At 50.3% G+C, this 27996-nt stretch overlaps 2 protein-coding genes across 2 annotated transcripts; both read right to left on the bottom strand.

Annotated features, from left to right (window-relative positions):
* Nucleotides 1-23: 23 nt before the first annotated feature.
* Nucleotides 24-2291, bottom strand: LOC128728924 (U3 small nucleolar RNA-associated protein 25 homolog). The gene has a single exon (XM_053822574.1). The coding sequence runs from the start codon at nt 2289-2291 to the stop codon at nt 24-26; it is 2268 nt and encodes a 755-aa protein (XP_053678549.1).
* A 713-nt stretch (nt 2292-3004) lies between these two features.
* On the bottom strand, nt 3005-27101 carry LOC128729304 (cytosolic carboxypeptidase 2). Its single transcript, XM_053822975.1, has 16 exons — nt 27017-27101; nt 19655-19836; nt 15005-15157; nt 13204-13436; nt 10931-11080; nt 10524-10830; nt 10216-10320; nt 9957-10132; nt 9713-9875; nt 9451-9609; nt 9287-9355; nt 5810-6043; nt 5089-5510; nt 4203-4391; nt 3845-4141; nt 3005-3753 (listed from the first exon to the last, which is right to left on the bottom strand). The coding sequence occupies exons 1-16, from the start codon at nt 27099-27101 to the stop codon at nt 3255-3257; spliced, it is 3423 nt and encodes a 1140-aa protein (XP_053678950.1). The 3' UTR covers nt 3005-3254.
* Between the last annotated feature and the right edge of the window lie 895 nt (nt 27102-27996).

Raw genomic sequence — 27996 nt, 5'->3', positions numbered from 1 at the left:
AATTAACGGAATATCATTTTGGCTCAGTTTAGGTCCGTCGAAAAACGGTACACCGATTCGGGCGCCTTCATAATGGTTTGTGCGCACTTCGTGCCTAATATCGCGGCCAGATGCTGCATATTGAAGCCGGTGTATAGCACAGTCACGGTCATGTACCCGTTCGCGGCGTCATACATGCGATTTTGGTTCTCCTCGCTCATGAGATTAACAATCTCCGGGTAGAAATTCGGAAAAACGGGCGGTCCGTACATGATGAGTTGCCGAATGCCCTTGATGCGGTTGCGCTGGAAGAAATGCGCCCGCTCGGAGTACAGTAGAAAGTGCTTGCTGCCATGATGAAACATATCCAGTGCCTGCGCTATATTCTCCTCGGACGTGTGCTCGCAAATCTGTGTAAAACTTATTTCTTCTTGCTTGAAATGGTTTCGCAACCGCACGAAATCGAAGTAACTCGGAACGTAGATCAGACAGCGAGCTATCGGCATCGAGCGGACCTGGGGCAGGATAAGGTTGATAAAGTGCGAAAACCGGGCGTGTCCTTCGCTCTCGAACTGCGACGTATCGATACGCTGGAAGCTCTGATGTACCTGCACCTTCACGTTCCGGATGGTGCCGTTGGTCACGAAACCGAAAGCATGCGCTTTCCCACGGTAGTTGGCGAACTGTCCGTTGTACATTGCACGTATCTCAGGCAGATCCAGCCCTGACACCAGTACGGTTTGGCGGTAAAATTTGGACCACCCGTTTAGGCACCATTCGCGGACGCGCGACATGTCCGTGTGCTCGGTGGTGGTTAGTTGCTTGTGCATGTGCTCCATGACGTACTGAATGTGCTCCCAATTTTGAGCATAGCACACCTCCGCCTGGTCGATGATGAGCTGCTCAATGTTAGCGAGGAAGTCGAAATCGCCATGCCGCTCGCCATTTCCATCGATTGCCATGCGCAGACCGAGCGGAGAAGCCACGATCACGTCGGAAGAGTAGTATTCCGCGTACAGCTTCATCGTCGATCGGTTGACGGCAATTCCGAGGTGGAAGTTGTCGTCGATGTTGCCAGCGAACGTGCGCTCGTAGTCGAGCGGTTTGCGGTTGTGGTGTGGAAATCGCGACGACGATACGCCCCCATATTCGTCGATGAACCGCTTGTAATTGGACACCGCTTTCGGGTTGTCACGGGCGAACAGTTGCGCAAGCGTTTTTACGATCTGAAGCGCCGATTCACGGAACGGCACCACAATCAGCACTTTGGGGCGGACGTAGCCCTGGTCGCGATATTCCGCGCTGGACAGTAGCGTGCTGCGTTTTGGGTATTTAGCCGTCTTGCTAGCGGCCAGCTTTACGGTGTGGTTTTGCTCTTTACTAACCGCCTTGAACACGTGATTGAGCGCGTGCAAGCAGTAGCCAAATCGCAGCTGACTGGCGTTTTCGTGCGTACGCCGCGAGTAGTAGAGATCCTGATAGTTGTTCAGCACGGTGAACAAGTCCCGCTGGAGCGCGTCAATGTTCTGCGGGATGTTGCGAGCTATCTTCTCTTTAACGAACAGTGCCGCCCAATCTACGGGACCTTTTTGCGCTATAATTCGGACAGGTAGCTCGCCTGGTTTCGCGTACTGCTCCTTGGAGCCAATTTGCGGTACAACGGGCTCGTTGGGCTGTGTGGGTAGCTCGAAACACAGCGTTCCTAGGCTACCGAACGAGACCGTTGTCATCTTAATTGACTTTGGTTCCGCAGCTATCGCTTCCAGCATTGCGGGACTCAGTTTTAATGCGGTATGAACCATGTACGGGTCGTTTATTCGATCCACGTTTTCGTCATTTTCTGAAGACGCATCGCTTTCGATCTCCCGGTCGCTTTGCCTTGCTTGTTCCATCGATTCATCGTCGCTGTTGAACATGTTACTATCGGCGACAGGTTCATCATTCATCTCGATGTTGGTTGTGTCCCACACATCCACTTGTTGCACATGGTTATCCGCCACATCTTCTACTCTCACATCCTCACCGCCGTATTCGATATTTTCGACCATTTCCTCCTCATCAGGGCCAGTTTCCTCTCCACTATCGTGAACCGGCGGGTTCGGTTGAAGCCTAAAATGTTGTATAAGATTTTCAATTTCATTGATTTCACCGACACCTTCGTCCTCAGAATCGCTGGCCACGGGTAGGAACATGGAATTAGCTTGCTTGCGATAGCACAATTCTGTCTCAATCTGTGGTTTTCGCGTTTTTAGCGACTGCTGCGTCGATGGCGACGGTGATGCGAGTTGTACCTTCAGCCTACTTTTCTTCATCGTCTCGCTTTGGAACCGTTTACATTTCCTGGGATACTTGAATACGAAACCTTTCCGGCCCATTTTGAACAATAGCCCCATTCAAAGGCGCGTTGAATAGTCTCGCGGCAACGGTAGCTGTCAGTTTCAACCGAAACCAAAACAAACCTCTTTTACGTTCATCGTAAACATAAGACATCATGTGCACTGCTCGAATCGAGCAGATTTTTGGGCGAGCAAAAACCTGCAAGCACCTGACAACTTGGCGTACGTCACAGCGCTTGTTTTGCACCCCGTTATAGCCGGGGCACGAGCGTTTTGGCAAAATACATGTAGTTTGTTTTTTTTAAACACTTCTGTTAAGCTTTTCCGACGCAAAATTCCGAAAACCGCGTCCGTGTACGGTGCTGTGTCGCAGGGCTGTTGTCCGCGGAAAACGGGGCGCCCATCCTGCACCAATCAATCAGTGCACCAAGCAAACCCTCGGTGGCCCCATCGAACGCTCCTGTTGCTCCTGGCCACCTGTCCGCAAAGGGGTAAGTTTTACGTAATGTAAACTCACCAGCAACGCGCAGGATACGCTCCTTGCGGATGACTTCGTTTGCGTAGCTTTCGGGCAGCGCCGTAGGGGTGGATGTGGGTGAGAGGGCGAACGGGTGCTTCAAAAACAAAAAAAAATGCACCCTCACGTGGCTCCGAGAGTATCACCAACTACGTGTGTTGTATCAGTTTATTTCTATAAATCATTGTTTTCCTTACGTTATCTTTCGCCTTTCGCTTGTTCAGCTTACAAAACATGTGAGCGCGCGTCTACTTGTCACTCGTAAAATGCTTGTATCAATATACGCCACCATGCCGTGGCGCGTGCAGTAAAACGGGATGTGCGGATCTCGAGCCCACCACAGCTCCAACGAAAATGGACCGGAAAACCGCTAAGCCCAAAATCCGGATCGCCTATCTACAAGCGGCGCAACGTGCCACCTTCTAGCACGGCAGCTTCGCGGTCGCCGATTTATCCTTCACCGTGCGCTTCTTCTTGTGCTTCTTGCCAGTAACCACCTTCACGTTTCTTTCAGATTCCGTCTCGGAGCAGAGCGTCGTCAGCTGAATATCGATACTGGTCGTGGGCAGCTTGATCGGCGAGGCCGTGCTTTTCCCGCGACCTGCGAACGCCTTGCGCATCTTTGGCAGTGGCTGCGCCGCGGTAACAACGATCCCGCTGGTCCGGAACTTGCTCGGATTCTTCACGCCGGGTGACGGTGCGTTCGGGGGCCCATTGACGCCGTTCGGGGTGTTCGCGTTGGATCCGGCCGTACCGGCAGACAGTGCGGTCGCGGACGGCACGCTCAGTAGCGCCTTCCGGGGTGAACCGGCGGTCGAGAGCGAGCTGGTGGCCAGCAACCGGCGGGATTGACCGACGCGAGCACTCCGCGACAGGTGAGTGATGATTTCCGCCTTTTCTACGATTTTGCTCAGCGTCGAACTGTGGATTGTGGAAAGCGAAACCACAAAAATCCCGGTTGGGTGGGTTGCGAAATGAAGTTTCTAATTTTTTTCTTCTGTATGTTACGTACCGGGTTTTCCGCTTGACGCGTGAAATGCTGCTGGTGCCACCGTCCAGGCCCTGCTCGGTCGGTTTCTTCTCACCTACGGCAACGGTGGCAAACTTGTGTTTGGCCACAGCGGCCGCAGCTGCCGCTGCCGCTGCCAATTGCTCCGATCCGACCGTGATCTTCATCCGTACGCCACGGTTCTCCTTGTCCTTGTGTGCGCTGAACGCGTGCGAGTGATGTTTCAGCAGGCTTTTGTGGTGCTTTTCCTTCAGGCTGCGTTTTTCGTCCTTCCACGCTGCGAGCTTTTGCGAACAGGCCCTGTAAGAGAGGCTCTACGTGAGTACGAATGCTGTCGTCCTGCCACCGTTGGGTCACTTACGTGAGCAGAGCCTCGTTGTCGTAGTGTGTCGATTTGACGAGTGTTGGTGGAGCTCCCCACGAGATTGGACGCGGATTGTAGCAATCGTTCACGTACCCGTCCGAATGCGTACCGGTCCAGATGGAGCGTTTCAGCGAGAATCTCATCTGACCGTGATCCGGACTGGCAGATTTCATTGCGTCAACCGTCCTGTGGAGGGCGAGGATAGAGATTTTTAACTGGCAATTCAATGCATCAATGTAACAATGACCATTCTGGTTTGCTCCCAGGTTGTATTTTAAAATACAGGTCTTTTACATCTGTCTAGGGACATCCGGGACAATAAAAAATAGAGCTGGTTACATTTATAACTCATAGTCATAAAGGAGAAACTCCAGCAGTTGATTTTGTTATTGATTGCCGGATTTAGAAAATATCAAACCATCGATTAAAGTCTTGAGGATCATATGATATCTTTATAACTTTAATTAAGCTATAAATAGGTATCATATGATTATTTTGCATGCGAAATTTCATATTACACCTTTCAAATCATGACTTTTTAAATAGTTTCCTTGATTTCGGTTTGACTAAAAATAGAACAAGCTATGTTTCGTTCCTCATTTTGGTAGAATTTGCTCATCTCTACACCAACTTGTTTGTTGTACATTCTTCTAATTGACCCTTAATACTGAATACATATAGATACTAAACATAATGCAATATAATGGACATAAAAGGGGTACTGGAATTGTATAGGGTTACGAAGAAAGGCATAAACAGTTATTGGATCGTTAGAACGTACATGGTTAGAACGTATTGGCTCGTTTCATACCAAATAATTCTGGTGCGAGCGATGGAGCACCCTATTACGAATAACCCAGAATCGTACCATAAAAATACTCACCGTTCACTTCCACTCGATCGCTGCCAGACGCGCTCCTTACCCAACACCGGCGGGAACTCCTTGATGATGCTCATTACCATCTTGCTCTGCTCATCCTCATCCTCCGACTGATACCTGTTGGCCGCAGACCTCACAATCAGCTCCGGTGGCATAAGATACTGCGTCTCGCAACCGAGCAACGTCAGCTTCCGGATGTTATCCGTCCGGCGCGGCCGATTACGCCGCCGGAACGTCCGTTTCACCGTATTCTCGGTATCGGAAGCGGCCGCTGGTGGTAACTGCAGCTCATCCTCGGACGTATACTCGAAGAAATCGCTCGCCGGCTCCGTTGTCGGGATGTCCAACACGATGCGCTGCACGCTGTGTGACTTCCGGCGGAATGCCGCCGGCCGAGGCGTTAGTGGAACCGTCTGTTTCTTGCTCTGAAAACGAGTCGTGGCCAGAAAGGACGAAAAGAGCACGTGGCTCAATGTTAGCCCGCTTCGAAGCCCGACATCTAGCAACCGTACACTATACATCAGTCATTTTCGGCCAACTGTACAGCAGTACTATACATAAGTCAGACACGGCGGGGGCTTTTGGGAGGACTCCGATTGACATCTGGTGCAGGCGCACATGGGCAATTTAGCGGGTGATCGGAAGGAATAAGGAGCTAGGTGTTAGGAAAGGTGCTGCCACGTCCAGTTCGCATCCGGTGATTCGATGATCCGTCGATGTTTACCTTCTTGTTGCCCTTGAGCTTCTGCGGCAGAACCGGTGACGACGGTGGCACCTTCAACGTGGAACAGCAGGGACCCTCCAGCTCGGCCATGCTGTCCTTGCCTTCATCCTCCGAACTACTGCTGCTCGTGTCACCCTCATCGCTGGAGTAGTCCGACAGTGGGATGTTGAGTGGTTCCTCCGCGCTTGAGCCCTCCTTCGACAGTCTCGTTAGGATTTTCATGCGCAGCTTCTCCTGGTTGGGGGGTTTTGGCCGGCGGCGATTGTTGGGTGGATTGGTGGTTGTGGGTAATTTCCGGTTTGGTTTTGCGTTGTTTCGGTGCGTAGATGAGACTATGGTGATGGGGATGTGGGGGCACAGAGGGGGTGGAAAGGATCTCGTGAAGGATAGTACCTCGAACAAACCAGTGCCAGGATGGCTCGGGCTGGTGCTGGTGCATCAAAGCAAGCCATCTAAGTAACGCTTTGTCGACTGAACGGATCTCGACGCATTGTTCGACGGTGTAAAGCAGTTGAAATTAAGCAGGCACTACTAAAGGAACGAAAATCATAAACACAAACAACGTCTAACTATATTTCGATCCACCCGATGTGTGCAAATTATTGTCCATGTGAACCATATCCGGATATATAATACCCTACGTAGACCTTATCCCATATATATCGAGTTGATGTGAATTAAAATTGCTTTCGTTTTATTTTAGTACGACATAAACCACCATCAGAGGCGTCTTTCTCTCACACACTAACGGCCAGTCTGTGGAACTACACATATACCGAGAACATGAAACAGAATGACTCGAGATCAGCTCGTAACTGCTGAAGACAGAATTCAGAACTCACCTCATCGGTAGAATATAAATTCGTGTTATTTGGCTTTAGAATGGAATAAGCATTTAATAACGCATCGTTATTTGCGAGTAGATAATGTCGATTACAAGGCTACAATGCAGTACAAACTCAAATATTAAAGCTACATACTTTATACAAATTAAGACCTATTACTATGAAGGTATTTTTGGACTACCGTTGTCTGAGCAACCATTGTTTTTTGGCGCATCAGTACGGAATTGTCGACATGGTATAGGAGTATAGGCGTCCCAAAGAAGGTTAGGTATAGTACTAGACACCCTGTAACCCACCGAAGTGGATGTTTGAGGATGTTGAAGATGAGCACCTCAAATTGAGCGTTCATCCGCTTTACCCTCAGTAACCGGTTGCGTTAACTGGCTACTTGGGCGGCGTCGTCGTACCACCACCACAACCTTACGCTTAGCTTTGGTTGGACGTTGTGGAGGCGCCGCGGCCAGCTCAGCCTGCCGGATCGCCTCCAGCTCCTCAGGTGTTCGGGGAATCGGTATCGCTAGGAAGTGCTGGAACCGGCGCTGGATCGCCTCATCACACGGTGGCGGTCCGTTCGGATGGTACAGGTTCAGCACGAACCAGAGACATTGGCGCACTCTGCGCCGGTACTTTCGCTGGTAAAGCAGATGGATGAGGGCGGAGGTTCGTACGGTTGCCGAGTGGTCGGACGGTGTGGACATAACATCAAGAGAAACGTTAGTATCGGGAGACAGACGGGACGTGTCGGCCTGCGGGATGCTGCCGGAGCCGCCGGGGCAAACCGTGTGTTGAGAGGAGTAGTTCCCGTGGTGTTTTAGTCGATGAGTGAGGTGTTGATAAGAGGGTTGAGAGAGTGTTTCGAGTTGGGCTGGAAATGGCCGACGGTAGACGTTTTTGCGTGTGCATATTTTGATGTGTACCACGGGCTGTATCTAAATATCACGCTGCATAGATCCACTGAGTTGATGTACTTGACATTAAAGTACATAGACGAAAGGATACAAACTTAAAATTGGAATGGAACTTAAACATCACACCCTATAGAGAGACTATCCTTAAACTACTGAACTCGTCATGACGACACTTGGCCTTATGCAAACATGTGTGTGTGCGTAACTCAGAGATAGAGATACAAGAAAGCAAGTACTAAGAGCGAATCGTCCACGATCAGGATCTTAAGGCCAGAACCAATGTCGCCAGTTGAACAGAAAGGGTTTCTCCGGTTTCTGGCGTAACGGGTAGTAGGTGTAAGGACGGCCTACACTAGCCTTGCGTCGCTTCTCCAGCCGCTCCTGTTCCTCCTGCCTGCGCTCCTCACGTTGGGCTTCCATTTCATCCGCGGTACGAGGGACAGGGATGCGCGTGAACTGGCGCAACTTCAACATAACAGCGCCCTCTGACGGTGGTTCTCCGTACGGGTTGTGTAGGTTCAGTATATACCAGAGGTACTTCCGCACCAGCTGACGGTAGTTGCGCTACGTGACCGTGGCGTGTGGAGGTGTTCGGTTGAGTTTGGAGTAGTGCGTTTTTTTTGTTGTTTTGAGATTCGATCCGCATCAGATACCGGTTAAAGCCGTGTGAGATAGAAAGGTTTGGGAGAGTGTGGTGAGCGAGCATGTTGCTTCGGTTTTGATAGGACACATTGAACATACAAAGACACACATCAGGTTACCCACAACTCGCGATCGAACAAATGTACGGAGCACAGCTAAAAAGGATCAAACAATCAATAAATGGTCAAGATCAATGGCCGGAATCTTAACCGGAGGTGAGATCTTGATCAAATAAGTCACAAACATCGAGATAAGGACGAACATCACCTTTACTTAGCATACGCGTAATGGCCTGCTGTTAAAACTAATAGGAACACATGAACAAACAATAATAATACAACTGTGAATCGCATCCGCACTAACTAGTTACGGGTGCTCCGTACGTGGCCTGCCACACAGATGCACTCCTACTAAACGTACACATTCACACTAAGTACAGATAGATGGCTACAAGTAATTTCGACATTGGTAATTGGCTAGCAAAATTAAAACAGGATGGAATTAGCAAGTAAACGAAGGCTAGACTTTACACATACGAAGCGCAGCTCGATCGGTTCTACTTCTTGCCACTGCTTACCAGCTTGCGTCAGTGTACGATCAACCGGAAGCAAGTGCCTTGCTGCATAATGCGTTACGACTAATGTGAGTGTGTGTTTTTCTGTCACCACGTGCCATTCCAGATCGGGGTGTATGCGTTCGGTTACTACTGAGTGATTACTACTTGTAGGGATAGGTATATCTATATATCGGTGACGTGACTTAAGGAGTGAGATATTGAGCTCTTCTTGAATGTCTCAGGAAGGTGCGGGACAGGATATTGGAGCAGGTGGGAGAGTGTTGTCGTACGAGAGCGGAGAGAAAGCTTAGGAAAGGCGCATGGCTTCGGTTTTTGGCTCCTCGTTGAAGCCAAAAAAACACACACACACGCACGATGTTTTAGGTGGGTTGTGTGCACGGCATGGGGTTTGGGTTCAGCTTTCATTGAGCCACCAGAAGCTTTCCTGCTGTTGGTTGCGCAGCGCTTTCCGCAGCCTTTTCTCCCTCTTGCGTGTTTTCTTAATGCGTCTAAGGTAATAATTTACTTTGATTGGATTATCGTCGTAATAGTCCATCAGCGTCTCGCAGTACGCCCGCCCGATGTGCTCGTAGTCCTGCGGGAGATGGATTCGCAAGGTTTATAGTTAGGGGTTAAGCGATCGAGTGTTGTAACACCCTAAACGTTGGGTGTTTGCATGTGTATACGTACCGCCGTGGAGAAGTGTGTACCGGCACGGCCTCCCATCGTGCTGCCACCGAAGGATGCCTCCAGTGTGTAGCTGTTGGTGACACCAAGCACCCACACTACGATCCGGCCTGTGCCCTCCTTGTTCTTCTGCACCTTGAACTTGCAGTTCTCGAATGAAAACTGTCAAGGGTGAAGCGAGAAAAAAAGAAAAGAAATACACCGAAAATGCGGTGATCATGCGTTGCCAGGTGGCTGTTCCTATCCGCTAAACATCTGCCCGTACCTTGTCGGCTACGTTCTTGTGCAGCATCAGCGGGAACACCTGCTCCAGCAGGCGTCGGTCCGGGTGCCGTTTGAGGTTTTCGCACCCGTAGATGAACACGTTGTGCTTACGCGAGTGTGCGTGCATATCGCAGTACATCGCGACCCCGCAATCTTCCATCAGTCTGGGTAGCAAAGGAAAGAGATACCGATGAGGTGATTTTCGCGTGACGTTTTCCTTTGACAGATCCAAGCGATCAGGTTACCTTCGTATCATTGCCTTCGTGTTCCAGATCGAGGGATAGGTTTCGCGTATCACCGTGCGATACTGGCGATTGAGATCACGCCCCGTCAGTGAACTGCGGGTGTTGCCTACGATGACGCCGTCTGGGTTCAGCATGGGCACGAGCTTGAAGATGAACTTGTGCCGCAGCTTTTTCGCCTTTGGATGTCACGAAGCAATGTGATATTTTTTTTTAGTGGGCACTCGTGACGTCCAACACCTGCTCAAGCGCGCATACTTACCACGTACGAATCACCGGTGATGAAGTCCATCAATCCCTTCATCATCCACGAGGACGGGCTCTCACCCGGATGAACACGTGCGGTGATAATGACTGCTTTCTTTTTCTGTGGAAGAAGTCAGCAAAGACGTTAGACGTAGGATGCATTTTACGAGTAGTCACTTGAACGAGATTAGTTCATTTTTAGACCCATTTCTCTCGTGACATTTTGATCGCGAATCATAGCCAGGAAATGCATGCGTCCACCAGCTTAAGTAACCTTTTAAAATATGCCCACAATACACGCAATACTACCCTCTCTCTCCCTACCTTCTGATTGTCGTCTTCGTGCGTTGTCGGCGCGGTGACGGTGAGATAGTAGACGTTGTTGCCGGCCAGCGAACGGCAAAGTAGCCGCAGCTTGCAGAACTTCGACTTGACCGGGTTCCGCTGGATGCACATCAGATAGTCCTGCAGGTCGGAGTACGTGTACGGGTAGCTATGGGCGAAGTAAACCGTATCGCCGTCGTACTTGAACTCGATGTTGAACGACAGCGTGAACGAACTCGTCCCAATGTACTCATCCTCGTCGTCATCCGCTGGCCGGTGATGGTAGTGACTGTAATTGTACCCATTGCTGTTTTTCCACCCCACGGGACCCCGAAACGAGGGCGTTAACGCAGAGCGTTAGAGCAGAGCACTAGCAGGTGATGTACTAGACACGCAACACACACTACCTGTTATCTTCGTTCCGAAAGTACGCGATATTATCGCCACATCGTCTCCAGCCGACCTGATTGCATTCCGCGTCCATCGTCGAGTACATCAGCGGTCGCATGCCCTCTTTGTACAGGCTGTCTGGCTTCGTCAGGTTGATGATGGAGAACCTATCGCGGGAGGATAACCGAGCCGAGAAGGTGAGGAACTATCGCCCAGCTGCGAGCAGATCGTTGGGAGGTACTTCCTGAGGAAGGTTCCTGAGAGGTACGGTCTCGTCGGTGGTCTCGCCATTGCGGAAGGTTATTTATACCCATATCCACACTCGTGCAGCTGCGTATAGGACCCTTACCCAACACCAGGCCGCAACCGACGTCCATCTAGAACGTGACACCGAGCCAGCAAACTAAAGCGGCAGCTGTGTCCTCTTAATTGGTCACCATCAGTGCGTTGTATTTCATCTTTCAACCGGGCGTTATGCACGCGCCGTATGTCAACCGATCTCGCCTTGAGCCGACCACCCGGGTATAGATATTTTACCACACGTTCGCTTCCAAAGATCGAAAAGGGAGATGATCCAAAGATCCGTGCAGGAGACACAAGACAAAATGTCACGGAAACGCACGCACGCGCGGCAAACAAGCGATGTCAGCTGTTCACCAGCTGGAAGCAGTCCGCAGTTGTTTTCGCGTTCCGTGCCGCTCCGAAAAAGCAGTGTTTTGCCTCGAAAACATGCAAACGTTTCGCTGGCGCCTGCCCCCGCGGAATGGGGGGAAATTTAAAATAACATATTGCTGTATGCTGTAACCTGGACCTGAGCGACGGGCAGGCAGGCAGAAGCTGGTTGGGGTGGGTGTCCAGTTGAATTCGGCGAAACGGGCCCGCGTATAAATAAAACATGTGCGAGCTTTTATTCGCGAATAATTTACAGCTGGCCGGTTGCCGTGCTCGTTCGTTCGGAACAATGTTGATCACATCTTTAAGGGCGAGATGGGTGTAATGCATGTATTTGTGGACCAACGTCCTCTCACCGTCTGGAAATAGCTCAAGAACCTCGAAATAACTGGAGAAGGCAAATGTAATGTTCGATGTCGCAAATAATCATAAATAATGCTAATGGCATTATTATAACACGATACCACGAATAGTCTAGAATATAGGAAAGCTTTTAGTGGCGTGTTTTTGCGTCCACAATCATGGTTTAGAATCAGTAACATTGGTTTAGGTGTACCTCCGAACCTGTTCGTACACCGAAAAGCACGCAATAAGGTGATCATTCTTGTCCCGAACAGCTGATAAATTGTCACGACATTATCTCGCTTTCGACGCACAAATAAATGAGAGCAATCATACTAAGCGCGACATTGAGGGCAGATGTCTCAGAATTAAACTAGACCCATGACCGGCGGCCGTCTCCAATATTGCTGCTTATTGCCAACTTCGCTGCCGTTAAATATGCTTCCCATTTTAAACGACACGAGCAAGTTCATCGCTCGCAACCGCGAAATCAGCTGCATCACAGGCCACCGTGGTTTGTTCCGTTGGTGGAACTATTCTTGGCAAAAGTCTCCTCCATCAACCAGCCAGGTTTGGAGGTGATCTTTTACAAGGGTGCTGGGTTGGGTTTTTGTGGCACCAACCGAAAACGTGATCGAAATTCAACCGCACGCCGGTTTCGCGTTTCGGTGTATGTTCTTTGCTTCTTTTTTTTTGTGCACGAAATGGAAAACCTTCGACCCACCACCAACTCCCCCACACGTACGTCAGGTCCCCCGATCTGCCGTGGAGCCGAAGTCGAACAGGAGCAGCTCAGATCGTTAAGCATAATAATCCGATAATTTTGCATGAGCGCACGCACACACACACACACATACATACACCCACACGGTTACGATGTGGTCATTTTGTTGGCGACCCCAAGCAGCTTACCCACACACCTACCGACACGCACACACAAACAGCGGCGATTTTCCATTTCCTCGGTGGGTGGGAAATCCAGTGTATATTTATACACCGCCGGACGCCGGGAGCCGTGTAATTAATGGCAGGCGCATCGCAACCGGCGCGTGCAGTTGTTCCGGTTCGAGATCGAACATTTTCTCCACCTATCTACCACCTCCACCATAGCTTGCTGGTTTTGCTTGTTCGCGTGGGTGATTTTTTTTCTTCTTTTTTTTTCATCCCCGAGTGTGGGTTTTTGCACACGAGACCCTCCTTCCGATTGGGGACGACTCTCATGCTGAGGGCTTCTCGTGGACCTTGCCTATCTGCACCACAAACCAACCCAACTCACCTGTAGACCACCTTCGCCTTGGTGTTCTTCACCTGAAAGTAGAACCACTGCGTGTGCCGATTGGTGTACATGTCCGGGCGCAGGTACAGCTCGTAATAGGTCGGCGTAATCTTGATGGCTCGCCCAAGGTTGCCACTCTCGAAGCGTGACTCGAACACGAGATCATCCGGATCTAGCGGTGTTGGATGGGCGGCTGGTTGTGCCTTCGAACCGCCGACGGTCGAGCGGCTAAACTGCGGGCAGAGATCGGGCAGGGGATTAGTGGCGGTTGGTTCGATGGACGCGGCAGAGCTGGTGGTGATGGACGTGCTCAAGGTGTTTAGGTCACCTTCCGCAAGTTCACCACCTCCACCAGCCGTCTGTTCGCCTTCCGAGTCGTCCGAGTCATCGTCATCGCTGTTGTGGTCCGATCGTGTACTGCAGCTAGAGTGCCTTAAGATATCGCCTTCTTTCTGCAGGTTCTCAGCAGTAACTCCTGTGTCACCTCCATCGGACACTATTGCGGTGGAGGCATTGCCTTGACATTGCCGGTGATGGCGCTGTTTTTGTGGTGCCAGTGGAGGTGTTACTTCTGGTGATGGCCCTTCGCGAGTCGTTACGTTCTGCTCGTCATACGGCAGGATCTCTCGTGGATCGTTCATCTGCTCGTACGTGTAGGCTCGCTCGTCGTACTCTGACGGGTCCCAATGGAGCCGTGGTTGCTGGAGTTTACGGCGAAGTTGCCGCAAATGTCGGAACATTGCCGTCTCGCTTGGTTGAACGAGAACATCCGGTTCGGGTGTTACTATCCGGCGTTCGCTTTCTCTATGCTGTTTGAGTTGCAGACACCACCGCGTCAGACGATGGTGTGAGTGGTGACAATGTGCATGTGTGCGTGGGTGTATTTTAGAGATTTTTAGAGTATTTTTTTTGTATGACAGCGTGTGACGAAGGGACAATGAACATAACAAGGAAAGGGATGAGGGAAAAAGGGGAAAAAAGAAACAAAAGATTATAAAACACAATAGTAGGGTCAAATGAGAACACAAATCAAAAGAACGATTCAATTAATAACAACAACAAAAATAATATAGAGAGAACAAAGAGTGAAACATACAATAAGAGTCAAACAATACAGTAGACAAACGAGATGACCGGTTTTAGCATCTCCAGTGCAACTCTAGGATAAACGGGACAGTTGGGTGGCTTGCAAATGGGACAGGAAGGATGGAAGAGCGCAGGGCGAGCGATGCGGAGTAGTGTAGGAGTGTGTGTGTGTATGTGTGTGTGTTTGTGAAGATGTTTTAAGTGCAACCAGCAAGGACACCAGCTTGACGAGGCAAATGTTCTTGAAGCTCCAGCGAGCGAGCTCCGGCCATGGGGACGTGCGAAAGAGTGTGTAAAGTGGCACACGCACACATACACATATCCATCAATGCACATCCTGCCAAAGGACATTCCGCTGAAGCTTTTCCGCGCCGTAAGCGCCTAAAGCGAAGCTGCGGAAAGGGCGAAATTGTCACGGCGAAAGAGCGAGCTGAGGATAGGCTGGATTGGGCGGCAGTGGCACGATGAACAAAACAACGGACGGCAACGACGGATGGGGGGGGGGGCACTCACACAGGACACACAGAGGTGCGCGCACACACACACACACGCGCGCGCGGAGACACGCGACAGTTGGCGATTCGCGGACGTGCAGCGAATATTAATCTTTCGCTCGTTTGGCTCAACCCAGCTGCCTGTCATTACGCGTTTCATCGTTATCGTCCTCGTCTGCTTTCTCTCTCTCTCTTTCTTTTGCTCACACTCCCTTACTTACGTAGTGAACAGCACTGGTGGGGTTGTAGTTGTACACGATGATGCCATTTTCCTCGCCTACCGGACGCGGCTGTAGCTCTTTTCCCGTCGGTTGGTAGTACGGTTCCGGTGTTTCCGGTGCGTCATCCAGATGGTACACGCGCTCCTCGAGGACCTGCAAGGGTGGGGCAGAAGCAATCAAGAAAGGTCATGAAGCGAACACCACCAAGCCCACACTGTACGAGCCCGAAGAAGGCCTTCTGGTGGTTGCGCATTTTTCTTTGCTTTTCGCGTGAGCTCCTGCGAGTTTCTTTTCACGCGCTTCACAAACAATTCCCATTCAACCCCGTAAACCGGTGTAGGCGAAGTTATGCCCCCGGCAAGATGGATGCTGTTTGATGTCGTACTACCATGTAGGCCATTAAATGGCGCGCCTGTCCGGTGAACACAGTGGTGTACGAAACATTCGCTGCTCGGACGCACAAAAAGCCACGGGGTAAAACCGCAGTGCGGATATCCGGAGTGGTGGGTAATTTCCACGCAAAAAGGACACGCCATTCGCAGCGTTTCTTGTTGCGCTTGGGTGGGGTATCAGTAAAAGGGCTATTGTGTCCTTTAGGGTGGTCGTTCATCATCCCTGCGATTAATACATGCGAGTTGGGAAATGGAGGGAAAAGCAAAAAAAAAACGAACATCTCCACTGTGGACTTTTTTGCGCCGCAAGATGTACAACGTTTCAATGTGACACCCTCCCCCCCTCCCGCTTGCTAGTAGGTCCTTCCCTCCCACCCCGCTTAACACCCGTTTTTCTGTGACGCAGTTAACCAACGGTTGACCCCGGGTGTTCGCCTTTTCGAACCTTACCCGAAGGACTAATTTAATCGGCACCTTAATTACCCGTTCGCGCGCAGGAATTGGCCAGGCAAAGGTTAATCAATGCCCACTGCCACCCTTCGTGACTGCGCTCTCTTCCCGTCTCACCCGGAAACGGACACTTGGTGGTGAAAATTTATTCACAGCGTCCAAAAAAAAAAACCCCTCCAAATGTTCTATTCGTAGGGCCAAATTGTACGGAAAATCGATCCCGGACGGCCGAATTTCGGGGTGATTGAGGAGAGGCGAGGAAGGGGCTCTAAATTTAGTGCGCGCCCTGCGAAGAAGGGGCGGGATGGTGGGAGTCATAACAAGCAGGAGTCATTGCCCCATTGCTTCCAACGGTAACCAGGCCCGTTTTGATTGTGAGCCTCAGACAGCGGGCATTGGTTTTTTCTCATACCATTCCATTTGTGGGTGTTTTTATTTATTTCGTGCTTTTTTTTTCGCTCCCTCTCTTTTCTCCCCGCTTCCCACCCCCTTGCGGGCTTTGCTTCCGCCCTCGCGTGGAGGGTGAGTGGAAATTCATTGCGCCCAATCGAAACGACTTCATCAGACCGCGTGCGACTGACACGGGGCGGAGGGGGGGAAGGGGGCGGGGGTGTTCGAACGGAAGAGGATGGTGGAATGCCATTTCCCTTTGGCATACCATTTTTCCCAGGCTTTTCCCCGGTTTGGCTTTTCTTTTGCCGGGGCTTTGGCCTATCGAAGGCAAAGATAACAGGGAAAATCGAGCCCCATGAAGGCCGTGACGTAATCCAGTCTTCCGAGCAATAAGGTTATTGGTGGTAGAGGGTAGAGGGGATGATGAAGCGAAAGCACCCACCAGCCCACGCCCGTTGGAGAGGAAAAAAACCGGGTAGACAATTGTGCTCGATCGGAGGTTTTTTTTTCTCCCTCCGTTCGACCGAAAGCAAGCCAAGGGAAAACAAAAATCAACAGAAGCGATATAATTGAGAGAAAAGGGGCACAAACAAAAGGTGGAAAAAAGAAGAAAGGAGCAGTAGGAAGCCCTTCCTCCATTCTCCATCCACCAACGCTTCTGCTACCACCCCCTTCACCTGGCAAGCGTTAGGTTTTTGGGGGAGGAAAGAAATTAATTTCGCTTCACTGCCAGACGAGCGGGTGTAGTTTTCCACCCACCCGTCTCAGCCCGGAAAATTCTCGTCGGAAAAGGGAGGAAACCACTCTCCCCCCTCCTCTCCTCTTGTGTGGCCCACTTTTTTACGCCACCACACCAGGGGCGAGCTTTTGCCGAAGCTCTCGTTTACCCTTTGATCTTCCCACTTATGAGTAATCCTTCGTAGTTTCAGCACATGGCATGTTTGTGTGTGCGTGTATGCGTGTGTGAGGTGCGGTGAGTGTTTTTGCGTTGCGTTCTCACAACGCTTCAAACGAACGTCGCAAGTTTCAAGGCTTTCCCGCTCGAATGTTGCGAAGAAAATAAAAAAAGCTTCCAAAAAACGTCCTAAAACGCGTCCTTGCAGTGGGGTGCGTGGGGGGGGGGGGGGGTGGTGGTGGTAAGCAAGGGTGAGTAGCGAGCGGTGGTGTCTGTTTAGTATAATCATATTCTTCCCACCGTACTAATCTAAAAGTAACCCTCGCTCTCGCTCCCGCCTCGGGCTGGCTTTTTCCTAAACTCTTTCGATTTAATTTTGAAACTTGTGCACAAAAACCCAATTACCACCGGTGCCGTGACCGGGGAAGTTTGCTCTCGATGTGTTGCACTAAAAACTTCCACTCATCGTCTCGCGCTTGGGTGGCTTGTTTTTCCTTTATTTTCGCCGTTTTTTTTTTTTGCCCACCAATTTCCACCGAATTTCCACCGGCAACTACTGGGCTTAGGCGTGCGTGTGTGTCCTTGTCAGGACCGTAAAACTTTTCTACGCCATGCAAAGTCCGTCACAATCCTTGAACGTAGGCCCAACCACACACACACACACACACACACACACACACACACACAAACTCCACAGGACGTAAAAATCCTTGAGCCGCACGAAAGTCTTGGGTGCGATTTCCTGTTCCTTGCTGCTGGGTGGGTTAAATTTAGTGCCTCTCTTCACGCTCTTCCTTTCCCTCCCCCCCCCCCTCCCCACCATCCCTCCTTGATGGTCACAAAGTAGAGGGAGGGGGGAGGGGGGGGGGACTGGGATGTTTGGCGATTGAAATGAATAAGCTAATTGCAGCTGTTTCCACCTTCAACGCTTACCAGACGGTTTTGGGAGTAATATTTTTTCGGTCAATGGTAATTAAAGCGCGAAAACCCCCATATTTCCTTCCCTCTCCCTCCGCTCTCCTCTCGCTTTCCGTTCTCGCAGCGCGATACGATCGGTGGTAAAAATAATAACACCACCCCCATCCGACGGCGCGCGCGCGTTGAAACGAGGAAATGGAAATCATAAATCGACTGGAACGAATTTTGGAACAAAACTCCCCGGTGGGGACGCAACGGGCCAAAGGGGGCAGAGGAGCGTCATCTTTTTGCGCGGGGTTTATGTCCTTTTTTGCTGTTTTTTTTTTGTTGCTGTTGCTTCTCTTTTTCTTCCCCGAGCATGTTTTCGCGATAGCGCATGTCATTGCATCCTTTCAGTGGTTCGTTTGGGGGGCGGAAAAAGAAAAGCGTGAAGGAAAAACTAGGTGGAAAACCCCCTGTTCACTGCTTTCCCCTTTTCCCTCGCGCCCTGCCTGTTCATCGCTTCGCACCATTGATGAAGAAGCCTAGTGCGAGAGACGAGATTTTGGCAGTTTAATTTTTATTTTCAACACACACATAAACACACACACACACACACGTAGCTTGTCGCGGCGTGTACTGGTTTTATTCCGAAAGCAATCGCGCCGGCCCTCTCTCCCTCTTTCCCTCTCTCCCTCCCTCTGCCAGCTGTCAGGTTTGTTTGCGTCCCCGCCACGCCAGCAACCAGGCGCCTCCATCGAGGGGGTTCTTTGAAAGGTTTTTGCAGCTCTCGCCTTTTCTTCTCTTTCCCCTCTTGCACTCTCACTCCCGAAGTTCGTGCGTGTTCGGTGTTGATTTCTTTGAAATTTGTGGTCTTGTTTTTTTGTGTTCCCTCTTCTAGCGCCGGTGCAGTGATTTTTTTTTGTTGCCTCTTGCTTCGGACAAAAAAGCCGTCAATACTCACGTCCAAATTGCAGGAACGACCAACTCTGCGTGTGTGTGTGTGGGTATGGAGGGAGGCACGAGTGCTGGAGGTGCCGAGTGGAGAGTGTTTATAGGAGGTGTTTGAAGCTATACGTCATTTCGAAATTAACTCCATTCACTAGCACTTCGCCTCCTAGCGCCCTACCAGTAGTGTCGAAGCATTAGCAGTTTTGGAGGTGTTCCTCTTATGCTCCTCTTTATTTTATTATCCATTTTTTTGCATAAGAAAGCGTTATCAATGCTAACACTCCGGAATTCATCCCTCTGATATGTAGCACGGAAAAAGCGAATCAATTTTCCACCGTCAATAGACCCCAAACACGCGCCCTAGTTTGACAACCCTGCACGTCGGACCACTTCTTAAGTGTTTACGCTTTTGATTGAAAGCGGGTGCTTGCGATTCTTTTTTTTTTGCCATTTCCATTTCATTTTCCTGTTATCTTTGCTCCCCTTCCGCCCTGAACGCCTGAATGGCCAGGGTGATATGATTTCGGGTATGAAAGCAGTTTCATTGGGAGGAAAAGCAAAAAAAAAAAAAGCGCAAACTAGACCTCAGCTCTCGAAAGGATGCCTCGTGCTGGAGGGGGAGGATCTATTTTTTTTCTTCTCTTTTTTGTCGGTATTTTTTGCCGCACTCACCTGGCATTCGATGGGCCATCGGGGGGCCTGCTGGGGGCAATCATAGTCTCGTTCCTTCGGCAGTGCGAACAGTTCCCGGGGCTCTTTCAGGCGCGCGATCGGTCGTAACGTCTTCGAGTCGGTGTTCACCTCGAGCTGGTGCGTTTTGAGGCTGTTCGACAGAAAACTGCCCAAGTAGCCGGCTGTTGGAAGTGGAAAAGAAAAAAGGGAGAGAGAAAATGCATGAATATATTTTTTGTTTGACCGATGAAAATCGAAACCGAGGGAATGTTCCATTTTTCCTTCAATATTATTTTTCGGAGGAATTTCTTCATTTTTCCCCTCTGCAAGCTTCCTTCGGAAAGCACAAGCGTGAGCCATTGGCTGCTCAATATACGTCTTTAATGCGCTGCAAAAGCCACCAAAAGAGTGCATCACCACCTTCGCGCCCCATTCGATGAGGCTTTTTGTTGAGGTTAAAAATAAATCATCCCTAATTGCGAGAGCATTTTTTTCGCGCGCCCGGACGATTCGTCGTGCTCATCGATGACGGCATGCCCTTAGGGTGAGAGTGGTTTTTTTTAGCGAGCTGAAGGAGTGGAGTACGGCCACTTGACAATGTGCAAGCGATGCGGCTTTTCCTGCACGTGATAGAGCATGGCCAAAGAAACCACCCACAAGAAGCAAACGACACCGGGCGCTCGTTCCGGTTGGCGTTATTAAACATTCATAAGCCCTAATGAGCTTGCGAGTTTCGTGTGCGGTGGGGGATTTTTTTTTTGCCTCTTCATCCCCCCGCCCCACAATTCTTTGCTAGTTTGTATACTCCGCGAGCCTTCGCGGGAGCTTATTTACGGCTTGTGGAGGAAACGCCTTTTCTCCTGAGGGGGAGAGAAAGGGAGGTGGCAAGGGGTTCGATGAAAAGAAAAGCTCATTTCCTTGAGATGTATTAAGACCCACTCCTGCGCGCGTGTCTCCCGTCTCTCTCTCTCTCTCTTTCTCGCTCTTGTTCCCGGTACTGATGGAGGCGCCTGGTGTTTCAGTCGGTGCGAAGAATTGCAGGATTTCGCAAGGGAGCACGCGCGGGGGAAGGGGGGAGGGGGCGGTGGATAGCAAAAAATGAGCCTTCCTTTCGTGCTTCTTGGTGAATCGGGGCCACTTGGGTGTATATTTATCATACCGAGGTGGAGGGTATTATGCCGCGAGGCATGCTGTTAAATTGAACCCATTCCCTTAACGAAAGCTAATCCGTTTTGCAGGAAGTGATTTTCCGGGGCCGTGGGAAAATGTGTGCCGTGCTGAGATTGGGCTCGTGTTGTGTTTGTTTGAGGGAAGCATGTATGAGGATGTTTCCTCCATCGATGATCGTACGTGATCGTAGCGTTTTTTTGGAGCGATTTAAATTACGAGAAAAATCCACACACGTGCTTAAAGACTGTTCAAAATAAATTGCCATTCGTCGGTTTATAGCGAGTTCTTTTAGCATGCTGTGTGTAATCATTCATTTAGGAAAACCCATGTTTTCCAAGGGCTGTACCACGTTGAAATGACGAACTTTATCTCACAGATTATTGAAATTTCAACGGGTTTTCCACACAATAAAATGGCCTTCTTTCGCAATTCTCACATTTGCTGGTACATTTTGAGCAATAAAACTTTATCAAAAAGGAGATGTGCTTGTAGTATCGTTGCACACAAAGAAACCCTATTCCCTTAGTGGTAATGGGACCTCCAGAACAGTTTTCCGATGAACACCAACGAGATCCTCATTCTCGCGATCTTTCACAATCTGCGCGAAACTCAAAGCATTTTCATCGCCGTTGACCTGAAACCCCCCCCCCCCCCTCAACTCTTATCACCGCCTCCACCCCCGCTGCGCAAATGGGGCTTGAGCGGAGGAAAATGAGGAAAAACCTCATCTTGCAACCGATCAGCTGGCGCGCGCACAAAAAAGGATGATCGCAACCGAGGGCTGACTAGTCGCGTTTGTTTTGTGTTCTCTTCGCATCAATTGGGGTGTGATTTCCTTTCACCCTTTCCTCAAGAGTGCTTCTTCCGAACCCTCACCGCCGTTTTGACGAGTTTTTCATTTCGATTTTCCACCAAAAAACCATCTCACGCTGTGTGCGAACCGGCTCGCGCGCGCATCTTTGTAAATAAAAACAAACGGCCCTGTGGGAGGGTGAAGAGTAGGAAAAGCGGGTGCATTTCAAGATGTTACCGCGGAAAACTCATCATTTCGCCAAAACAACAACAAAAAAACAACACTCGCGCGATTTCGTACACCCAAGGTTTGTTTGGGGGATGCGCTTTTCTGTGTGTCTCTTTTTTATCCACCCCTTTCGTGTGTTGCTTTGTCGCTTAAAATTGGGAAGGAAATTAAGGGATGAAACCATACCACTGGTAGCCGTTGCTTGGCCGTGCAGGAAAACGAAAAACCAGCAAAAAAATCCGCGTTGATTGTGTGCTGCTGCAAGAAGCGCCCGTTGATCGGTGGCTGGGTGTTTTTCGTTTTTGTTTTTCCTCGGGATTTTCCTCGCTTTCCACCCCTCGGGCACACCGTTAAACACCCCCGCACTTGATCGCGCGAAACGCCAACAAAAACAAAACCGGAACCGAAAAGCGAAACAAAAAAAAAACCAAAACCAAAACAAAGGGACAAACGCACCCGGCAAAACCCACAATGCAGTCCCTTCGGAAAAAAAACGCGTGACCACCCGGAAGCTGCTTTTACGCGAGAGAACACACGGAAACGATGGAAGCGTACAAACGACCAGGCGCATCCACCGTCGAGGATCTTCACCGAGCGACTGAACGTTGAATGGTAACCGGTACGCCGGTTTCGTCACTGCCCTGCAGGGGAATGTTTGACTTCGCAGGCTACCATCGCGATTCGGAGCGTGCCGTCTCGCTTGCTCGCGTGTACCATCTTGGGGGTGGATATGAGCGCGCGCGCACGCGTTTTTCCGAATATGTGTATGTCATCTGCGATGGGGCGCGCGTTCGTTGGTGTGAGCGAGAGGGCGCTATGTTGTGGTATAGGACGGTGATCCACCTGGTGCACTATGGGCTGTTGAGGGTTGAACATTTGCTTGAAGGATTCGTGTTAAAAAGGCTCACGAAACTTGTAATGGTGATAGTACTACTTTGTTTTTGAAAAAGCTATTTGCTGATATTCGAAAATGTTTTTCATACATGAGTTGTACTTGAGAATATTAAAATGAAACATGGCATACAGAAAGCATGGATGTTGCAGATGAATCTCGGCATCCTGTTTTTATTCCAGAAGAATATGTTTGTAGCTTCAAATGTGTACTAAAAAGTGGTGAATTTTGTACCCTTTGGGGTGCAATTCAAACACATAGATATGCTCTTGCAATGGACATTCATAAATGCTCTTGTTATGTACGAAAATTGCCATAGTTTGTACAAATGTGTCAGCTCATAGTGAGCTCTAACAGCTCAAGAAATCACTCCAAGAGCCCACATCCTGATGAAATTTAGAGCTCAAAACGCTTGTTTAGCCTCGTACTGAGCTCAAGTTACTCGTCCACTGTGCGCGAGCTGTCATTTTCACCATCAAACCGCATCGCTCTCACCCAACCCAGCCGTGTCGCTTTCTTCACCGAAAACCCCGTCAACATAACGCGAACGCCACCCGTTTCTCAGGTGATGCAATTCCCCCGGACCCCGTGCCTTCTTCAGAACAACGATCCACCCCCCAATCCCCCTTTATCACCTATCTTCTTTTTCCTCCTTCCCCATCGTGTGGCGAAGACGAAGGCATCAAGATTTGTTTTGGCTCAGTCGCGTCCGTCATCTCTGCAAAACGTCAGCTGACAGCTGAGATTGTAAATGTGGGGTTCGTTTTGGGGAATGCAATGGAGCTTCTTCTTTCTACTTGCAACCCTGTCTCACCCCTCTCTGCTCCCTTCGAGCTGGGGTGTTTTTATTTTCCTGTTCTCCATTCGCACGATCGCGCGTCCTGCCGAAAAATCGCTGTGAGTTTACACCTTTCTCTTCACTTCTTCGGTATGCTTCTGTTGCTGCGATGTCCCCAAGAGACCATTGTTGGGATTCTCCCCACCCCACTTTGTACCAGTTTTCCCTCACCTCTTGTCAGGTTTTTCCAAACCCCCTCGTAAAGGCACTCGAGAATAATAATGTCCGAGCTCAGGGTCGCATTTCCACGCTGGAACGAATGGAATGCAACAACGGAACGCAATGGACTAGGCCGGAAAATTGGGAAATGGATTTTCCGTGTAGACAACCAAAACGCGATCCAAACCACCATTTTGTTGTGCTCATTAACAACCGACGACCATTTCGGCCCTAATCTCTCTAACATCTCCTGTTCTGCGTTCATTTCTGCGTAACAAAAGGGCAGGTGGTTGTTTAAGAAGGTTCGAATCGCTTTTCCGTACGCAAACAAATGAAATATAGACCCTTCATCAGCGCGGTAAAAATGAAAAACCCCAACAAAGCGAGTGGGAGGAATGTGCGTGTTTAAAATATACCTTTTCGAACCGTTTGTGATGATGTTTCGTTTGGTTTTGTTTCGAATGCGCCCGCCAGGGTGAATGAGGGTGGTGGTTTTTCTTTTTTGGGAGTGATGGGGTGGAAAATAGCTCCATCCATTTCACCCACGGTGTTTTGCAGAAGGTACAGGGCCGCGTGTGTCATGTAGCAATTTTTCTACCATGACATCTTCCCGGTTGATGCGAAAACGCGCTCTCGTGCCGCTTATCTTTCATCAGCCGGTCTTCTGTGGTCAAGCCTAGCTACACGCGGCGTTGATTGATTTCGTGCTATTTTGCCGTGCGTGTGCGTGTGCGTGAAACCGCCCGCCGGCTCGTGTTAAGTAATTTGGTGTAAATCATCACACCCAGCCCAGCGTGACAGGCGAATTCCGCTTTCTTTTGGCGAACTCGTACACCTGCTAAAGAGGTGTTTAGGATGGATTTCTTTCATTCCCGTAATGAGTTTCGACGTTCTCTCATCTGCCTGCAATTGGGGAAAATTCCACCAAACAAAAGCAACAGTAACATCCACGTAACTCGATCGTAACGCGATATACTAAGATAAGCGTTACGTTACGTTGGCTCTCGTTTTTTTCCGCCACAATTTTGGCTTACTCTCGAGTCCCTTCTTCTGCACGTGATCTTCTGCTCACCCTGTGCGAGATCAGCCCGGCATGGTGGCTTTATCTGACCCATCGTCAAGTGCTCTGTCATCCAAGAGAAAAAAAAGGGCGTCCAATCGATGCCAAATACCTTCGCTCTCTCGATCACCATTGTTGTACGAACGATTTCCCCGTTCGAGATTCGCTTTCTCTCTCTCTTTCTCACTCTTTTCTACACCTTACAGTGAGGTGTTCTTCCTCATACCAACAACCGTCGCCCAACGGTGGCAAATGTCACCCGACGGTGACGTACGCGCAGTGACAGTGACGGCTCCGCTAGTTCCCGATGACGCTCAGTGCGCGTTGCCATTTTTTGAAGGTCGATCGCATTGCACACGCCCGATCAGCTGTTGCGCAGCTGATCCACTCGCGATCGCGATTTGTTTTGTCCCCCTCGCCACCATTTACCACAGCTACTGCCGCACTATCGCCACCGAAAGCGCTGGCTTATATTTATCCTCAACCTTGCAGCGATAACAATGCAACTTCTCAGACATCTGCCCGCGAGACTGTGGCTGGTGTGAGTCGCATTTGGCGTTGGTTGCCGCGAAACTCCGACCTCCTGGCAGCTATTGTTCGTGTTTTCAGCTTCTGCCAAACCATCTTGGTCGTTGATCTTTCCTCCCATCTTGACATCTGTGGGTAGAGTAGCTTCTTTCTGTTCGGTGCATCTGACAATTGTCAGAATCACTGTGCGTTGATGTTCTTGTACTTTACGTCCGCATCTTGAGCCGAGAATTCATGTGAGCGATTTATACAGTTATCGCCCTACCCAGTTATGACTACTAATCCATGGATTCGTGGATCCAACTGTCATGTTGAAGACGGAACGGTTTTTTGGACGCTACTTAGAATTAGGGAATCAAAATATCGCTCTGTTGCTATGGTAACAGTAAGAAATCAGGACTTGGTGTATAATTTCATCAGGTCTAAGTATCGTAACTCGTTGATACATTTCCTGCATCACATTTCATGTGACATCTCAAATCACATCTCCGAAGGAGAAAGGTTTTTGGATCACTTAAGAACCACGTCCGTCTAAATGTTAGATGCCTTGAACATCTTCTAAGAGACCCATGTTGGGTGCATGTTTGATGCGACTTCCTGGAAGGTGGACTGAGTTTCCGCCATAGCGTGCTCGTGCACCCAATGTCCACATAACCTGCTCCAAAGGTGTCTAGACGTGCGTCGTTTAACTTCTGCAGCACATCCTCGACAAGTTGATCGATGGTTCCGTTTGCTTGAGAGTCTTGCTGTGACGTACAACTTCCAGATGTAGCTGTTTTGTGTATTCTTTCCACTTCCGGACGTCTAATAAGAGCGCTCGAGGGTCTCAACACGTCCTGAGTCGTACACCTGCCAGAACGGGACCTTCTCGCGGGTGTACCCGTGATTGAACCTCATTATAATCGTGAGTGCTCTTGGACTGCCGAGAACCCGACCTCCTCCACCTCCGATACACTGTCACACACCTGCCCTTTTCGTTCCCTTCATTTCCCCCCCCCCCCCCTCCCCCCGCGGGTCGTCTGGTCGTTGTTCACTGCCAGGCCAAACAACCCCCCGGTCACCCGGTGTTTTCGCTTCTCGCCCAAACAAAAGCCACCCACACAAGCAAACCGTACACTTGCGCCCTTCTATCATCCCCTCCTCACCTCCCCTCTCCCTTCCCTTCACTGACCGAAACCATTGTTTGCTTTTTTTTTTTTTCACAACCCGAAACCCACTCGTTTGGTATTCGCGATCCTTTTCTATCGAATGTGCTTGACAAAAGTTAAAATGAAACAAAAAAAAACCCGGCCAGTCCTCCTTCCCGCCCAATGTTGAAAGATAACAAGCTGTACTACTCAGGGGACGGGAAAGACAGGCATGTGTGTATGTGTGTGTGTGTGTTGGAATCGTACACCTGCCGCCTCTCCACCTCTCCCTCGGTTGGTGTCTGCGGCGGAATGTTGAGTGACGGGTGGAAATTATTTTCACGGCCCTCACAACAACACACACACACATACACACCCGCGGGGGTCCTTTCGGTGGAATGTTCGGCTGGTTGGTGAGTCATACACCCTCACGATTGGAGTGCATCGGTTGTTTTTCACTGCAAGGCAATAAGAAAAGCGCCCGCGCACAAACACACAGTGCCAGGACGCGCGTATCCTGCCGACGTTGCTTTTGGGAGTGGATGGAACAAACGCAAGGATGCTAACCTTTGGCCGCAAGCGTAGCACAGACGGGGAACAACTGCGTCTGAAGACACCGGACACGGTCACCGGCCGCTAGGCTCCAGTTCATGTTGGACTCTTCTTGACCTACTCCTCCACGTCTAGATCTACGTCTGCAGTCACATATCCTTACGAACAAATCACGGGACAATCTACAGCGGGCTCGAGATGCACATTAATCTCCGTTCCTTCACCACACACACCCACACACACACACACACGCACACAAACACACACACACGAAACGTATCCTGTTACGGTCACTGGCGGCAGAATAAACTGCTGTTGGCTGCTCGGGAAGCAGGAATTCCGCCCAGGCCGGTGGTCGTGCCGGTTCTGTATCCACGCGGTTCGCAACGGAAATGGCCAGCGACGAACACCACCACCACCACCACCATCCACCCACCTTCTCTCCACCAGTGGCCCCCTCTCCTTCGGTTGAGAGCGCGTTATACGAGGTGTGCTTCCGGCGGGTGCACGAACCGACCGGCAAATAACCGCGACCGGGCCGGGTACCTATGCGAGCACACCCCCGGCTCGAATCCAGTCCAAGGTTTCCCACCACCCCCTGGTTCCCCCCCTGGCCACTCGCTCTGAAAACGCTACCCTCCGTTTTCCTTCAGCGGTGCTTTTCCAACCTCATCGTGTGCATGGTGTGGGTGTGTGTGGATGTGTGTGTGTATGGTTTGCTCCTGGTTGGGCTCAATAATTGCCGGTGCTTGCTTTCTCTTTCATTCGAACTCTCTCCACCCCTCCACATCAGTCCCCCTTTTCCCCCGGGTTGTTGCAGCAGGAAAAGGGCGCGTTAACTATCCTGGTGCGGGAAGTGGATTGGTGCCCTCCCCCCCCCCGCAAGCCCCGTACAATCGTCTATCGGTGGGGGTTCCGTATGCTCCCCCCCTGTCCTCGCCCCACCAAATAAAGGACTCTGTTTCGTCTCTGAACGCCTCCTCCACGACGCCGCC

This window comes from Anopheles nili, chromosome X (genome assembly GCF_943737925.1).
Source record: "Anopheles nili chromosome X, idAnoNiliSN_F5_01, whole genome shotgun sequence".
Classification (NCBI taxonomy): Eukaryota; Metazoa; Arthropoda; class Insecta; order Diptera; family Culicidae; genus Anopheles; species Anopheles nili.
This window is presented reverse-complemented; position numbering and strand designations above follow the sequence as displayed.